Source organism: Mus pahari, chromosome 12, assembly GCF_900095145.1.
Source record: "Mus pahari chromosome 12, PAHARI_EIJ_v1.1, whole genome shotgun sequence".
NCBI classification, from domain to species: domain Eukaryota; kingdom Metazoa; phylum Chordata; class Mammalia; order Rodentia; family Muridae; genus Mus; species Mus pahari.
Window position 1 is genome coordinate 27,444,362 of NC_034601.1, and position 17,528 is coordinate 27,461,889.

The 17,528-nt window shown below is 45.3% G+C and overlaps 2 protein-coding genes across 3 annotated transcripts in view; both read left to right on the top strand.

Annotated features, from left to right (window-relative positions):
• Positions 1-2,972: 2,972 nt before the first annotated feature.
• Positions 2,973-11,976, top strand: Tctex1d2 (Tctex1 domain containing 2). 2 transcript variants are annotated; one of them, XM_021209863.2, is made up of 5 exons: positions 2,973-3,201; positions 6,060-6,193; positions 8,346-8,415; positions 9,981-10,044; positions 11,624-11,976. In XM_021209863.2, exons 1-5 carry the CDS (start codon positions 3,083-3,085, stop codon positions 11,669-11,671), a joined length of 435 nt encoding a protein of 144 aa, XP_021065522.1. In that variant the 5' UTR covers positions 2,973-3,082; the 3' UTR covers positions 11,672-11,976. The 2 variants fall into 2 exon arrangements, with proteins under 2 accessions (XP_021065522.1, XP_021065523.1); XM_021209864.1 differs by lacking the exon at positions 8,346-8,415.
• Positions 11,977-13,689: 1,713 nt separating this feature from the next.
• The window catches only part of Pcyt1a (phosphate cytidylyltransferase 1, choline, alpha), a 44,895-nt gene continuing 41,056 nt past the window's right edge, over positions 13,690-17,528 (top strand). The window contains exon 1 of the mRNA XM_021209220.2: positions 13,690-13,796. The gene's annotated coding sequence lies outside the window, so the exon portion shown is untranslated. The remainder of the gene's footprint in view (positions 13,797-17,528) is intronic.

Sequence of the window (17,528 nt, forward strand, 5' to 3'; positions counted from 1 at the left end):
GTAGGGGATCAAGATCATCCTCCATTGCCCCTGGGCATCTGACAAAATATGCTTTGTCCCTCTCTGGGCAAGAGCACTTTATTCTGCAGAAATCCAGAATGTTGAGGTCTATAATTTACCAAGAAGGAGACACCCAGGTGAGCTTGCAGCCCAATTTAAAGCACATTACAGGAAACCCAGGGAAGAGTAGATGGCTTGATCTCTAGGGGAGTGGAGGTCTGTGGAATTGGCTAGAACTCTAGGGATATTCCAGAACCCTTGCTTGGGGGATGCTGGGCTGGGGTGGGAACTGTTGTTGACTCCTTGCTCTTGCCTCTGGCAGCAGCTTCCGATTGGCTGCCGGCAGCCTGTGGTTTTTCCAGTAACTGAGTTGCCAGACTTGCCCAGTTCTGAGAAGCAGAAATTGAGGCCTAGTCTCCTGACCTGCCATTTTGAAGCCTGTCATGGAGTCAGCCTCCTCTCAAAGCTTCTTCTTGCAGTAGATGGAAACTAAAACGGACACTTACAGTTTGGCACTGCGCAGAGTGTGACTTCCTGAATAGGACATCTTCATCAAACCTCTCCCGTCAGGGTTCAGGGGTGCATTCCAAAGAGGTGGAGGACAGACAGAAGAGGTGGACGGCTCCAAGGAAACAGTATCTTCCAAATGCAACAGGTGTGAGACACACATGAACTCCCAGAGACTATGGCAGAATGCACAAGACCTGCAGGTTCAAGCCAGACAGGGTAGAAATGGACACAGGCTTTTACCCCTAGCCAAGAGGCTATCTGCAATTGATACCCTCTGCAAAGGAAACATTACTTTCCTCCAGTGATTCTCATTGGGTATATAACCATACTTCAGGGTAGACTTCATGCCTAGGAACAGTTGGTCAACACAAAACGAACTTGACAGGTCTAAAGGAAACTCAATAATTCCCCAACTCCAAAAGTCAGTCCAGTTATCTAGTAATGAGCTTAACCTGAACTATAGGAGGATTTCTGGAGATGTGATAGAAGTTAGCATTCCCTAGGAACTTGTGAAACCGATTCTTATCTGCCTAAAGGAGTCTGTCAAAGGGTTTTATTGAGATATGAGGAAGAGAGCAATCATTGCCTTTGACAGAAGGGACATAATGGCTACCTGTGGCACCTTCCAGCACATCAAAGCTCGTGCCTGCCTCTCACGGGTCCCTTGGCATCACAAGTACCTGTTTCACATTTCAAAGTTCAGTGCAGCATGGTAGCCCTTCTTACCTTCCCTACCCTAAACAGGGTTTCTCTGTGTCGACCCTGGCTGTTTTGCAGCTTGAATGAAAAGGAAGACACAACCACTGCTAAGTACAGTTGAGGGGAAATTTTTCATTATAGATCTGAGGAGGAGAATGGCCAGCAGCAGCTGAAGAGCCCTGATGTCCAGACTGACCATGGCCAGCAGAATAGACTAGGCCGTGGGCTGAAAGGGAGTGGTGAGAGGAACAGAAGAGAGAGGAAGGGGAGCAGAGGACTAAGAGAGTGCATGGGAACAAAGAGGGCACGTAGCCAAAATGGCACTTATATAGGCATCAAGCAGGGGGTGGGGTGGGGTTTTGGTCAGGGAAGAGAAATGAAGCCCAGCCCCTGGGTTGGAGAGGTTTAAGGTGGGGGCCGGGTGAGAGTGATAGAAGGAGCCACAGATACTGGTCTTGGTTTTCTTTGGGACCTAACAAAACTCCCTCAATAGAACAGGCACACCCTCTGCTCTATAGATTGAGTTCCAGGACAACCAGGGCTATGCAGAGAGACCCTGTCTTGGGAAAAAACAAAACAACAAAAACCGAAAAACACTCAAAGAGAACTGGCTGGTCTCAGACTTCAAAATCTGCCTGCCCCTGCCTACAGAGTGCTACCATGTCGTGCTTGCCCCACCCCCACCCCCAGGCCGGGCAGTGGTGGCGCACGCCTTTAATCCCAGCACTTGGGAGGCAGAGGCAGGCGGATTTCTGAGTTCGAGGCCAGCCTGGTCTATAGAGTTCCAGGACAGCCAGTGCTACACAGAGAAACCCTGCCTCAAAAAACAAAACAAAACAAACAAACAAACAAACAAAAAACAAGAGAGAACAGTCAGAGGCATCTGAAACAGTCCAGAGTACAGAGGGAAAGAAGTAGATTTAGAACATCGATAGGAGACTGGATGTGGTCAGGGCTATCTTCCAGGAAAGCCAGCATGTGTTTTGATACCCTCACATAAGCCTGGGTGGGTTCATGTCCCTTCTACCAGAGGTAAGGGAACCGGTCTCACAATTTCCTGAGCAATGCGGGCTTTAATCTCTCAGCTTGAAATACTCTACTCCACTTTGAGCTTATATCTGGATATTTGGGCTATCTTTTGTAGTTTAGAGTTTCCTTTGAACTTCACAAGGGGGTAGCGATGGAAAGCATGTTAATATATTGTATGACAAAAATGTAAAATAAAAACAAGCAAACAAAAATGTGTACTGGGTTTGGTGGCCAACACCTTTAATCTCAGCATTTAGAAGCCAGAGGCAAGTGACTCTCTGGGCGTTTGAAACCTGTATGGTCTACAGAGTCAGTTCCAAGAAAGCCAAGATGATTTAGAGAAACCCTGTCTCGAAACAAAACAAAACAAAATTACGTATAAATTCTACTTGCCTCCTACTTTTAACTCACAAGTGTTCAAACCCAGAAGGGACGGTGTGCAATTGTGACCCAGTAGCATTCTAGTTCTAGCACCCATAAAACTTGGCACCGATAACTGTTATCCCAAACCTGGGGAGATGGAGGCAGGAATTAGAGGCCAGTCTGAGCTAATTGCATCCTGTCTTAAAAAATAGGAAGAGAAACAAAAGGAAGTTAGGCTGGGTTTGGTCTGCCTCTCACAGGCAAGTGGTCGGTTGCCTAACTTCTCTTAAAAAGTTCTGGTCTAGGTTTGGTACTCATTTCCCAGCGGGCTCAAGGCCTCCAGTCAGTGCGCAGGCGCAGCGGTGGCCACTACACGTCACGTGTGCGACCCGTTGCCCTAGCGACCTGTGCCTGGATCTTAGGCTGCGCCGCAACCGACCAGCCTTCCTTCTAGAGATCTGTTGGATCCAGACGCTGGGATATGGCTGTGTCCTTCCGCGGCCTGTCCTTATCGGTTCACCCCGAGGGCTTGAGCGAGGTGGACAAGAACTCAGGGGAGCCTGAGAACACCTATATTCTGAGGCCCATTTTCCAGCAAAGGCGCGTAGCAGAAAGGGCACGGAGGGCGATGTGGGGAGTGGGGTCGGGCGTTTGGGAGCGTGAGCATCCCTAAGGAGACACGGAGAGGGGCCGGGCTGGGGAAGGGATTGGGCGGGTTTATGCATTCCGACGTGGTGATTTCTCTATCACCGAATTCTGCAGTCTGACTAGCTGGTCTTACCGGGAGCCTAAACTGGCGCTGTGGAAGTGGTTGACTTCTTGGAGGCTTTATGGGGCGCGCGCACGGGTCAGGAAAAATAGAAGCTGGAAACAAGCAGCTTACAAGCAGTACTCCTATGGTTACTGTGTGCATACCTGTGCCAGGAAGGATACGCTTACTTCTTGCACCCGACTTGTGTCTTTACAAAGCCCTTTTCATATAGCGTCGATCGCCACCTCAATAGGTTGCTAGAAGAGGGCCGTCAGTTCAGACTATAAGATATATATCTCACTTCATCTTACAAAAGAAAAAAAAAAGGTTCGTGTGCTTGAGTGTTTGGGTGCACGGAATGGAATGCTACTTATGATCAGGGGACAACTTTTGGGAATTGGTTCTGTACTGTTCTTGAACTATGTGGATCCTGGAGATTGAACTCAGGTATCAGGCTTCGGTACAGGGCCTTTACCAGCTAGCCGTCTCACTGTGCCCAAGAGAGGAATTTTTTTGTCCCCAAGGTATGCACCTGGTTGGTGAAGGGCTGTAGAGGTAGCTCAGTCTGTCACCGCTTGATCTGAAAGCATGAAGACCTGAGTTCAATTCCTGCACCCCTGTAAGAAGTCGTTGTACACTGTAATCCCGGTGATGGGAATTTGGTCCCAGTAATAGAGAAACAAGACCCTAGGACTCCCTGGCTAGCCATCCTGGCTTCATCTGCAAATCCCAGTGAGATACCCTGCCGCAAAATCATGATGGAGGGCTGGAGATATTTCTCAGTGGTTAACAGCAGTGGCTACTCCTCCAGAGGATTAGGGTTCAGTTCCCAGCACCCACATGAAGATCAGATGCTGTCTTCTGGCATCTGTGGGCAGAGGTCGCATGTGGTACTTAGTTACACATGCAAACAGAACACCCATAAACATTAAATAAGTAAATCCTTTAAAAACACATGCACGCATGCACACACGTCGAGGAGAGTGGCTATATTTCCATAGCAACTTCATGAAGCAGTTTTCCCATGAGTATAGAAAAATGCATGTTCTGATACCCCAGTAAATGTTCTAAATATATAGAATGGTATTGAGCTGTATTTCTCTTGTAAACAGTGAAGAATGATGTTAGTAACAAACATGCAGTGATCCTATGAGTTCATATGCGACTTGTCTGAAGAGCGGCTTAGCATTTTATGAAAGACTGAACAAGCATAAGCAAGGGCTGGAGAGATTTGCTGCAGAATACCCAGCGTTGGTTCCCACCACCCACATGGCAGCTCACAATTGTTTGTAACTCCAAGGGCAACAGGAGTTACACACACACATATATACAGGGGAAAACACACATAAAAATTATATGTATTTATATATGTGTGTAAAAAGGAAAAAGTGTAAGCAGACCAGTAAGATGGCTCAGCTGGTAAAGGCACTTGTTTTCAAACCTGATGCCAGAGTTCAATCCTGAGACTTAGGTAGTGAAAGGAAAGAACCAATTCCCATACACATGCCATGACACAAAATTAATGCAAAAAAAAAAAAAAAGCTTAAGAAGTAGATAGTAATATTGGGCTGGGTCAGTGTTAAGGATTTAAAACCGAGCCTCATGCATGCAAGGATTAGCCATATTCCCAGACCCTTAGATACATTATTTTAATAAGACCACATTTTGAAATCAGGTTGAGACAAGATCCTGTGTACCTCAGATTGGCTTCAGACTTCCAGTACAGAGATGAGCTTGAATTCCTGATCCTGCTGCCAATAACACCCACGTTAAGATTACAGGTTTAAACCACTACTGTGTGTGTGCATGATGGGGATTGAATCGTAAATCTGAGCATGCTCAGGAGCCACCCTTCACAAACACTGAGAGCTACAGACCAGACCTAAACCCTAGAAATCTAATGAAAGCCAGACAGCAGTGGTGAATGCCTTTAATCCCAGCACTTGGGAGGCAGAGGCAGAGGCAGGTGGATCCGAGTTCAAGGCCAGCCTGGTTTACTGCTCTTGCAGCAAACCCTGTCTGTCCCCCCCCCCCCCCCAGCCCCATCCTCCAGCACCTACATGTTATCTTACAAACATCCCTATATGTAGTTCCAAGGGTAAAACACTTATACACAGGAGATAAAAATAAGTAAATCTTAAAAAATTAAAAGCACAGGGACTTAGTCCATATAGACTGTAATGTAGAATGGGAGTAGTGGACACGGTAGCCTGGTAAGAATGATTAAACCTTAGATTATTGGTAAGAATGATTATTTTGAAGGTAGAACAGGTAGATTTACTCACCAGCAAAACTTATTCCCAGGTTTTGGCTTGAGGGCCTGGAAAACTGAGATAAGAGGACTCTATGAAGACCTAGCCTAGGCAAGACAAGACTATTAGAAGCTGAATATGAAATGTCTAATTTTATGTGTGTCACTGCTGACAGAACCCAGAGCCTCAGCCTATCAGGCAAATGCTTAGCCAGCTGAGCTACATTGTCCTAGGATGTTCATTTTGAGTTGCCTATTAGATATGGGATGTATTTCGGTCTCAAGTGTGTGAGGCCATAGATGTAGAGGTGGGGTATGAATTGTTTGCTTGCTTATCTTACCTTTATAATAAGAGTGTAAGATAAAACAACAACCATTAAGGCTACCGATCAAAAAGGCTGAAGTGTGAAGGCAAGTCAGGGCTCTGAGCTGACCTTTAGGTATTCTTGGACTTAGGTTTAGACCCTCTGTGGTTAAAGACTGCATCCATGCTGTGCTCAAGGAAGAATTGGCAAGTGCTGAATATTCTCCAGATGAAATGCCTCAACTCACAAAACGGCTGTCAGAAATGATTAAAGATAAGCTAAAAGGTAACATGGGCTGTGAGTAGAAATGATGCTCCCTTCAAACACCCAGTTCTACCCATTTGTTCTTGCTCACCCCCATTTTTGTTTCTTCGTTTGTTTGGTTTGAGACAGTGTTACTCTGTGTAGCCCTGGCTGTCCTGGAACTCACTCTGTAGACCAGGCTGGCCTCGAACTCAAATATTCTCTTGCCTCTGCCTCTTGAGTGCTGGGATTAAAGGTGTGCACTGCCCTGCCCCATCTTTAAACCTAGGATGCAAACTGCATCTTTAAAAAGACTTTATTCTTCAGTGTCTAGAATTCTATAATTATTTGGTGACTTTTACTCAGGTGGCATTTTGCAGATGGTGGGAAAGAGTAAAGATTTTCACTAAAGCATTATAGGGAACCACTGTCCAATAAGTCCAAGTATTCAGAAAGGCCTCCTTTCCCTCCTAATTGTCAATTGTTTTTCTCTCCAACTTTTTGACTGTTTAGTCAGTTCAGTCCTTCCCAGGCTGTCCTAGGCCCACCTCTTGCTGAATCCTTAACTGCTTTTTTTCTTTAGCCCTCCATTCTTGCCAAACTCAACGTCTAAATACATTTTGTGCTTTTGTCTCTTTTTTTGTTTGGTTAGTTTCGTTCATTCATTCATTCATTCATTCATTCATTCATTGAGACAGGGTCTGATCATATAGCTCTGCTCGCCTGGATTTGCTGTGTAGACCAGGCTGGCCTACACATAGACCTGTTTCTGCTTCCTGAGTGACAGGACTAAAGGGGTGTGCCACCACGTCTACCCCCAAAACACTATTTTTAATGTTGTGCCATCAGAAAAGTTTTTGTTTTTTGTTTTTTTAAATCTGTGCCATCCCCCTTCTGAGTGTTAGGGATGGAGCTCCAGGCCTCCTGCATGCCAGCCAAATGTTCTATCACACAGTCACAGTCACACACTCAGCCCTGCTGCTCTTCTTTGTATTTTTTCCTTTCTCTTCATTTATTTGGTAATATGCCACAGTTTTTATTCCATCTAGGCCACTCTGTAAGAGTGGAGGATTTGTTCTCAAAACAGTGTTCCATTTTCATCTACTACATGAAAATGACAGCTATTCTTAGTATCTTTAGTATAGTAAGACTCACATGATAAATATAAAGTTGCATTTCTTCTGTAGTCTACACTCAATGGAACATGAGGCATTATTAGCAGCAGCAGTTTAAGAAGGTACACATGTCATTCATGGTAATAAACACTGTAGTATCATGATAAATTGGCATAGTTAATGAATATTAATTGACATTTCTTTCAGGGGATTAAATTCATTACAAAAAATTAGGTACATTTTATAATATCTGTGCTACTATGTAAGAAAACTAGTCCTGCCAAGCCCGCTGAAATGAGCGTCACAGAGTCAAATGCAGCGATGAATAACCCTGAGAAAGAAACTCTGGTTGGCCAGAAGGTCATGTACTCCGAGAGAGTTTACCCTTTGCGGGGTGTGTGTGTGTGTGTGTGTGTGTGTGTGTGGTTTGTTTTGTTTTGTTTTTTTGAGACAGGGTTTCTCTGTGCAGCCTTTGGTGTCCTGGAACTCACTCAGTAGACCAGGCTGGCCTTGAACTCAGATATCTGCCTTCCTCTAGCTCCTGAGTGCTGGTATTAAAGATATGTCTGGATAGTCTTAATTCTTTTTTTTTCTTTTTTTAGTTTTTCGAGACAGGGTTTCTCTGGGTAGCCCTGGCTGTCCTGGAACTCACTCAGTAGACCAGGCTGGCCTCGAACTCAGAAATTCGCCTGCCTCTGCCTCCCAAGTGCTGGGATTAAAGGCATGCACCACCACGCCCGGCTGTCTTAATTCTTAATATCATCTACCCATGCTGTTACTTGCCACTCATGTTTAATATGTATAAGTTTAATTTTTATTTTCCCCCCAAAATGAATCTTCCTCTGCCTAGGCTGGCCTCAAACAGACTAGAGAACTTTAAAGACAAAGTTAGGACCTAAGGTTTTACTGCAGGGTAACTTTACAGTTAGGGTTTATCTCAGAGTCTCAGATCCCTAACCTCACCATCATATTCCTTAAGTACCCATGGGCTGAGTGCTATGTCTACTGTGGAAGAATCTGTGTTCGGTAAGTAATTTTACTATGCACTTGAATATAGAGAACCTTCTCTTTCTGTCTAGAATTGGGATATGACCGGTATAAGATGGTGGTGCAAGTGGTGATTGGAGAACAGAGGGGTGAAGGAGTATTGTGAGTAGTCGTTTTTCCTTGCCTTTGTATTCTTGGGAGTTATCCATTGTGTGTATAGATAATTCAGTAAGCATATGTCTTTGCAAAAATGAGGATGGCTTAACAGATGCAGCTATAAACTGAAGAGGTTCTGGCAACTGAACAGTAAGGCTAATAGTAAGTCTGTGCGGTTCCACGGCGGAAGTCTCTAGAGTCAGCTCTTACTTAGTCATGACACTGGTTACATGCTGTGCTTGGGTGCCAGCATTACTCGTCAGCCCCTTGTCAGCAGGGCGACTCTGACCTCCTGACAATCCACAGTATTACAGGATTTGGTTTGCAGTGTACTTTTTAAGTGGCAGTATTTCTCTTTATCCCTAGCTAGGTCTCAAATGAATGAGACTAAGTATTTACACAAACTTCACCTGGCAATGCCTGGGCAGTCATTGATGTATTCTAAACATCTAAACTCATCTGGCTAGCCCCCACCTCACCCCCAGCCAAAATCCCATGATACTTGCAATTTAGTGTTGGTCTGGCACTCTAGGCTTCATGTGTGTTCTTCCATGATGTCTCTGGGACCCCTTCCTATGGTGAATCCCCTCTTACTAACCCCCTTCGATCCCCTAAATTCTCTCTTCTGCTCAGCCATTGGCTGATCAGCTTTTATTGACAAGTCAGAATAAATGGGGAGCAATGCTTACACAAATCTGAAGCGGGAGAGTCTCGACATAATGATTACAGTGCTGTGTCAGATTGTCCAGGTAGCAGGATGGAGAAATCAGCATTTGAATAATACAAGAATAATCTTTATACAGTGCACAGAAACATTATGCCTCTAAAGGTATTTTGAAATTCTTTTTTTTTTTTTTTTTTTTTCTGAGACAAGGTCTCATTGTAGCCTAGGCTGGCCTCAAGTACATTTATGTGGCTGAGGATGTCCCTCAACTCTAGATCTCCTGCCTCCCATTCCCAGGTGCTGGGATTACAGGCTTTCAGGACTTTAACTGGCTTTTGCTTATTTCTGGAACAGGGCCTCTCTATAGCCCAGGTCTTCCCAGTAGCCACCTTCCCCAGCCTCAAAATCATTGATTTTACTGGTCTGAGCCTCCTAATGAAAGTCCAGTCAGAGGATTGAATTCTAGCTCAGAGTTGCCCCTTTCTTGTATAGGTTTTTTACAAATCACTAAGTTGTTTGAAGTATTCTGTTGGCTCCTCTTTTCCTATTATTCTTCAAGAACTAAGCCCTCTGGAAGGTACATACAAGTGTCCTAGCTGAAGTAATGTACTGTGGAGTTCCACTCTAAGAACCAGAGACTCCGAGAGATTGATCCCTGTAGTTTTCAGACAGCTGGCTAGGGTGCTGAGGTGGCTAGAGGCCCTAGGCCCTCACCTCTAGTTGCAAATAGTCATCTATGACTCCCATATTTCCTGGTTGTCCAGCACACATTGCTTTACAAATAGAATTCTCTCCATGTTCCATGGAAGAGTTTGGAAGCATGGGCCTGTCAGAATGTAGGAAATGGATTCACTTGGGCAGGTGAGTAGAGAGGTAGACTGCTGACCATTCTTCATTGGCATTTTAGCATGGCGGCTCGCTGTTTCTGGGATGCAGACACGGACAACTATACTCACGATGTTTTCATGAATGTAAGTCCTTGGGAAACTTCTTTCTTCTTCTTGGAGACATATGGCCATTGCACACCAGACTACTGCTAAAATTTGAGGAAACTACTATTTTTGAGACAGCTCTTAGACTTCTGGATAAGGTGTGGCTTTTTGGGGGGTGGAGACAGTGTTTCTCTGGATAACCCTAGCTGTCCTGGAACTATAAATCACGTTGGTCTTGATCTCGTCCTGGAACTATAAATCACGTTGGTCTTGAACTCAAAGATCCGCCTGCCTCTGCCTCCCTAGTGCTGGAATTAAAGTCATGTGCTCCACTGTCTGGCATCAGTGGTTTTATTTTAGATTTTACTATTTTATTTGTGAAAAAGTACAAACACAATTATTAGACATGTCTATTTAAGCAGGACAATAATAAAGTGTCTTCTCATGCTTACACAGTGTTATAGAGTACCCTTAGTAGCCAGCTATGGTGGTGCATACCTTTGATCCCAGAACTCTGGAGGCAAAGTCAGGTGAATATCTTGAGTTCACCACCAGCCTGCTTCACAGAGCAAGTTCCAGGACAGCCAGGGCTACACAGAGAACCCCTGCCTGGAAAACCAAAACCAACCAACCAACCAAAAACACAAAACAAAACCAGGGAAAGGTTGAGGATGCCTTCCAGTTCGGCTGCAGAGTCTGCTGTTGTGAGGGAGGCCTGGCAGCAGGAGCTTTGTAGCTGTGGCCCTGGGAAGTTGCCCGTGTTCAGGGCAGGTCTTTCCTCCTCAGGAGCAGTGTCTCTGAGGTGAATCTAAACCTTGTCAAGTTGACAGTGAAGATTAACCATCATAACCACCCCCTATAAATCACTGTGTTCCAAAATCCAGTCCTGACAGTCCTGGTAAGAGTAATAATTAACTTAGTTTAGAACTGTCTGAAGTGTACCACACTTCACTGAGCTACAAAAGAATCTGGATGAAGATTCTATAAACAACACTTTCAATAATAAAATCATCTATTTATCTTAAAGCCACTTCTCAAAACTAATACAAGCAACTATAAAATGGAAGTAAAGTAACTGGAAATGCAGAGCTCCTTGTGCCTGGCTGCTTACAAGTGCCAGTAAGCAGAGACAGGAACTGAATCTGTGTGGTTTATTCAGACAGCTGGAGATCTTGAAAATGTTGTTGCATTTCCTCTCCAGGCAGCAGCTACAGGGAGGAGCAGGGTGGGAAGGAGGCTAAGACATCACTCTGGAGCTCAGTCTTACCTAGTTAAGTGCTCAGCCTTGTCTGGGGGCCTGGGATGTCCATGTGCCTCTCATTAGCATCGCCCACATCTTCGTCCATTCAGTTCTGTATGGCTCAGGACCTAACTGAAACCCCGAGTAAGTTGGAGGATGAGGAGGGTCAGACTTGCCATCCCTGCACTTGGGAGGCAGAGGCAGGAAGACCTTTCCAAGTGTGAAGCCTTTTGTGTTACATAGCTAGAATCTCCGAAGACAAAAGGGAAAGAAAATTGACAAGGATCTAGAATCGTGTCAGCTTCAATTGCCAGCTTGGCCTACTTTCTCATTGGCACTAACACGGTGGCTTTCTGTTTTCCGTCTTTTTCATTCCAGGACAGCTTATTCTGTGTTGTCGCAGCGTTTGGTTGTTTCTACTACTGAGTCTTTGGAAAAGTGTGACTTCAAGGAACCTTAACTTTTTTATATTGTTAAATTTCCTGACCAAATAAAAACAAGTTGGCACTTTGGTACCTAAAATCTGTTAAGTTGTATATGTTTAAATGGCTTGGTTTTATTATGTTATCTCTGCCCTTTCTACATTTGGAAATTATAGAGAAAAAGGAGGGGAAAATTCATTTTAATATTTCAGATGACTAGATAGTTGGGTATATTTTCTATTCATTGTTCCTTATAAGATGTAAAAAAAAAAATCATTTATAAAATAAATTGTGTGTTTTCACCCCTTATGTCATGAGTAGTTTTTATGCTGTTACAGTTTTTATGCCTTTTATAATAGCTGCATTTATATCATTAGGTTATACCACTTGAAAAATTTGCACCTTTATAAAACCTCAGAGATGAGTCTGTGTATTACTTTCTGGCCTGTTACTTGTGCTCAGCTATTGGCTGACCACCCTATGGCTTACACAGCTCACTATCTTGAAGGTATATCCCTTTTGTTTAGTGACAGGGTCTGAGAAATTTTAAGTGTACATGAAAGTAGAGCCCTTTAATCTTAGGAGTTTCAGCAAGGTGGTGGTGTCACACGCCTTTAATCCCAGCACCCAAGAGGCAGAAGCAGGTGGATCTCTGAGTTATACATTAGTCTGCTCTATACAGAGATACCCCATCTAGAAAATAACAACCACCATAAAGACTCCTAGGTTTCTATGTTAGCTACAATCTAAGCGACGCCCATCTTCCCCAGAGAGGTCCTTGGTGTCTCCTCCAGCTACGCAGTCCTTTTTTTGGGCCATTTTATCTGCCAAGTCCAAATACCCATTTGAACTTAAGTGTGTGTGCTCGCTTTTAATCATTTTTCTCCTTAGAAGCACCTCAGCAGATGCACATGTTTACCCATCCTCTTTCCTCTCAGTTATCTTCAAGTAAAAAATGCAAATACATTAAAGCCCCCCCCCCCAAATCTTTCTCTTGTAGAGTTTTCTTCCCACTTGGTTTACAGCTACAAAATTGCACAGGGTGTGGTGGCTAAGGACCACATAAGAGTCTGAGGCAGGAGGTCCACTACAAATTCAAGGCCGGCGTGGGACAAATAGTAAGTTCCAGGCCAGTCTTGGCCACAGCTAAGGCCATGTCTAATAGTTACTTTTAATTCCCCTCAAAAAGTCTGTTGAGAGAGTTCCGTGGTTAAGAGTTAAGAGCACTTACTGTTCAATTAAGAAGACTGGAATTAGCCTGGTGGTGGTGGCGCATGACTTTAATCCCAGCACTCGGGAAGCAGAGGCAGGTAGATTTCTGAGTTCGAGGCCAGCCTGGTCTACAGAGTGAGTTCCAGGATAGCCAGGACTATACAAAAAACAACAAAAACGAGTTCAGGTCCCAGCACCCAGGTATTCACAAAGGCCCGTTAACCCCAGCTCCAAGATCTGTCCCCCCGTTTATGGCCTCCGTGGACACACAAAATCTTAGAAGGGGGGGGGGAAACTCGGTCAAACAAAATCCCCCGAAAGCTCACCGTAGGAAGTTCGTTCCCTAGACCACAGCCGCCTCGTCTGTGCATGTTTGCCCTCGCCTCTACTCCTGCTCGACCACTTCCCCGCTCGATTTCTAGGCTCGTTTTCTGGTGAGTCAACCCAGGTCCAAATGACTGGCAGACAGAGGGTGAGCTCAGACCCGAGCTCGCCTGACGGAGCCGGTGGGCTCGAAGTCCTCGGGGAGGTCGGACATCCGAGCCCCGGCCCCGCGGAGAAGGCGAGGGTGGCGGGCGCAGGGGCCGCCGGGAGACCGCAGGCCGAGCGCGCGCCCGGGCGGCAGGAGGCGCCACCCAGCCGGAATTCCGGGGCCGCCGACCCCGCGCCTGCCTCCAGCGCTTCGGCTCCGTCACCCCACGCGCCCGGCCCCGCTGGAAGCGGAACTACTCTGACAGGTTGTGGTTTTCAGGAATGCGGAGGTGGCACTGACAAGAGGGCGGGCGGGAGGCGGGACTTCCGGTCCGCAGTCCGGTCAGATGTTTCCCGGGCGTCTCCCCGCAACCTATTTGACTTCGCTAGTCGGTGACGCGGCGCGGGGAAGGGATCCGAGGGGACCGGAGCCTGGAGGAGTTGAGGTAAGGAAACTCGGGGTTGTGGGTGCTTTGCGAAGACAAAGGCGGGCTGGGAGCGTGAGGGGGCTGCGACTGAAGAGTGGGTCAGTGACAGCTAGGGAAAGTGTGAAGCAGGAGGCTACTGTGACCGAGGTACAATGACAGCCAAGAGGACTGTGACCCAGGGGTGGCCGCTTGTGAGGGGTCTGCGACCCCCGCAGCAGTAAATGCGAGGGGCTCTGACCTCGGAGAGCACGAGGCAGAGGCTGCGACGGGACCATGACCGAGTAAGTATGCAGCAATGACTACTCGGGGACTGATCTGATGGATGGATAGTGACTGAGGGGATTGACCCGAGGGACCATGAAGCAGCGGCTGCGAGGGCGCGCTCACCGACAAGCAGCGACTTTGAGGGCTGACTTGGAGGAGAATGTAAGATCAGGATCTGGGGGTGGTGCTCCGCAGTTGTGTCTGTGTACAAAGTGTGAGTGAGTGAGCGAGGGACCCACCCGGCACAGGGCTTAAGTAGAGACCGCACCGGCGTGAGACCAGGCAAGAGTTTGAATTTTACGGGCAAACTTCCGTGGGTGAGAAACGTAGTTCACCACTGAGCTAGTGTCTTCGTCAGTAAGTGGGAAGTTCAGCGTTGGATTGTGTCTCCCAGATGTGAGTCCCAGTTTACTGTTTGGCTGCGAAGACAGTTTAGTTGGATGGCAACTGAATAAATGCAGACAACTGGTCTACCATAGAAATCCGCACTGTGTCCACAGAGTAAGGATTTGTGAAATGGGTTTCAGGTGTGTTTGCAATCATGCTATAAAGTTAGCTTCCGACATCTGACTATGTGTGCAGTAAACGAGCTAAAGTTTGAAAACTGGGTGTGGTGATACACAACTAGAATTCAGACACCCCAGAGGCGGAGACAGGTATTTTCAGTTGGGTGTAAAGATTTTGGAGGGCTTAAGGTGTTTTGTTTTTGTTTCTTTGCTTTTGCTTGTGAGTTTGTTTGTTTCTTCAAGTCAAGGTTTCTCTGTGTAGCCCTGGCTGTCCCGGAACTCACTCTGTAGACCAGGCTGGCCTTGAACTCAGAGATCTACCTATTTCTGCCTCACCAGTTCTGGCTCTGAGGCATTGATACAGGATCTCACTATGTATTGCCACTGGTCTGACACCATCTAGACCAGGGTGGCCTTGAACTCACAGAGACCCCCCCTGGCCTCTGCCTCAAGATTAAAGATGCATGCCACCATGTCTAGCCTTTTGCTGTTGTTGCTTTTTTAGTTTGAGAATCAATGGATTGGATTATTTGAGTTTTCCTTTCTATAATGATTCTATGATTAAGGAACTGCCTAGAAGTAAGTATAGAGATGAGTTAGGAACTGGGACCTGTGCTGGCCACAGGCTCCAACAGATGGCCTTAACTGGAGAAAGCTATTTGACCGTAATCAAGATGGCTACTTATGATTGAGGACTGAAACACAATTTTTGTTGGGAGAGCCAAAAGCTATATTGAAATAGGCATGGTGATCGTTATAGAAGCAATATAGGAGTTTGTTGTGGAGAAACTGCCAGGAATGGGCATTGAGGAAGGAGAAACTTTGAGGATAACACAGTTTAAGAGCAAAACTGCAAATCCAGAAAACAGTCTGCTAAGAATAAAATAGAAGTATGCAGAGATAGGATCTTTATATTCTATTCAGTCTTTATGTTTGGAGAGTCTACAAGTAAACAGAATTGCTATTAAAAAGGTATTGGGCCAGGTGTGGTACCAAATGACTTTTATTCCAGCACTTGGGAGGTACAGATCTCTGAGTTCAAGGCCACCCTCAACTGCATATGGAGTATCAGGACAGCCAGGATTGTATAGAGAGACTTTGTCTAATAAATAAATAAGTAAATAGATATAAATAAATAAATAAATGGTACCGGGACAGGGCACGGTAGAACATGCCTTTAATCTCAGCACTTGAGTGTATCAGGACAGCCAGGATTGCATAGAGAGACTTTGTTAAATAAATAAATAAATAAATAAATAAATAAATAAATAAATAAATAAATAAATGGTACTGGGACAGGGCACAGTAGAACATGCCTTTAATCTCAGGACTTGAGAGGCAAAGGCAGAAGGATCTCTGTGAGTCTGAGATCAGCCTGCTCTCCATAGTGAGCTTCAGGCCAGTCAGGAGAGAGAGAAGAGAGAGAGCGAGAGAGAGCGAATATATCTCAAAACAAAACAATCTTAACGACTGTGAAAGCCAGCTGTGGTTGTGTACATCCTATCATTTGAGAAGCTGAGGCTGGAGGATGGTGAGTCCTAGGTTAGTCTGGGCTGTTTTCACTTCACCATCGTGTATTAATCTGGTTACCCACCTAATAGCCACCCTCTCCCTGTACACTTGCAATAGCGAAGGAAGAGTCAGAAAGGTTCTTAAGTGGAAATTGCTTAAGGTTTGGAGGACTATTCTGGCCTGACTAGTTACACCTTTAGGACTAATGTGTATGTACTTGACATATATTCTACATAACCAGAAGGAACAAGAAGAGAACCTGCTTTAGCTTCACTTCTCTAGGGAATTGGCTGGTTTTTGCTTGGGCTTGTTTGTTTTTGTTTTTAATTTGGGGTTTGAACCGAGGCTGATTTGCGGATTTCCTTCAAAGCAAGCTAGCAAAATGGCTAGGTACGATGGTACAGGCCTGTGCGATCAGCAGCTGGGTGGTCAAGGCAGGAGGATCGGAAGTTCAAGGTCATCCTTGACTGCATAGAGTTTGAGGCCAGCCTTAGTGAGAAGCAGTATGGTGACTTTATTGAGAGAGAATGAGCATGAGCTTATGATTTCTCCTTGTATAAATGTGGAGAGTTTGTCGTTCTTGGGGACCCCCTCATAAGGAACATGGTCTCATTGGGTTCCAGGCTACTTTTCTTGGTGCTAACACTGACCCACACTGACTATGGCAAGGATTATTTCTTTTCATTTCCAACATGATATTTTTATTTATTATTTGGGAGTTTCACATAATGAACGCCATCACGTTCACATCCAGTCTTCCTAATCCAACTGTGCCCTTGTGACCTCCCTGAGAAAAAGGACAGACACGAAGGTCAGCTTTGTGTTGCCCACAGACTCACTGGAGCACGGGCAAACTACCAGCAGGAGTATTCCTTATACTTATTTTAGGGTTAGATTTCCTAAATAATTGAATTATTGTTGCTTATGTTTTGAAGTACACTTTGTAGGCAGGTGTATAGCAGGTCACCCTCCACCCCCTCTGGTTAGCTGCCGGAACCACGAGTTAAAAGCTGTATTCCTTTGAGGCTTTCTTTGTTTGAACTAGGGTGAGTGCCAGTGAATGAGGGGAGCCCTCTCCTTCTGGTCTGCAAAGCGGTTACATCACAGTCACAGTTGTTTACAAACCGCTCTTGACATGAGGACTGCTAAAAATAGTAACATGGGGTTTGCTCTATACTTGAGAAATGAGTGTATGACTCTTAAGGAAGGGGTGGGTTTGGTTTTGTATTTGAGATCTACCTTGAGTGTGATTATTTGCTTACTTTATGGTCACAGAACAGGGTTCTTTTTTGTGGTATAATGAAACCTCATGAAGTCTGTTTTCAGAGTAATGCTTTTTTCTTTTTTCTTTTTTCTTTTTCTTTTTTCTTTCTTTTTTTTTTTTTTCCTTTTAAGAAAATTTTTTGCCAGGTGGTGGTGGCGCACGCCTTTAGTCCTAGCACTTGGGAGGCAGAGGCAGGCGGATTTC

Excerpts from the sequence above, each read along its gene's own strand:
- Tctex1d2 (XM_021209863.2), top strand. The coding sequence starts at position 3,083 with ATGGCTGTGTCCTTCCGCGGCCTGTCCTTATCGGTTCACCCCGAGGGC. Across the intron at positions 8,416-9,980 it reads CAGAGGGGTGAAGGAGTATT|CATGGCGGCTCGCTGTTTCT; the intron begins GTGAGTAGTCGT and ends TTGGCATTTTAG. Across the intron at positions 10,045-11,623 it reads CTCACGATGTTTTCATGAAT|GACAGCTTATTCTGTGTTGT; the intron begins GTAAGTCCTTGG and ends TTTTCATTCCAG.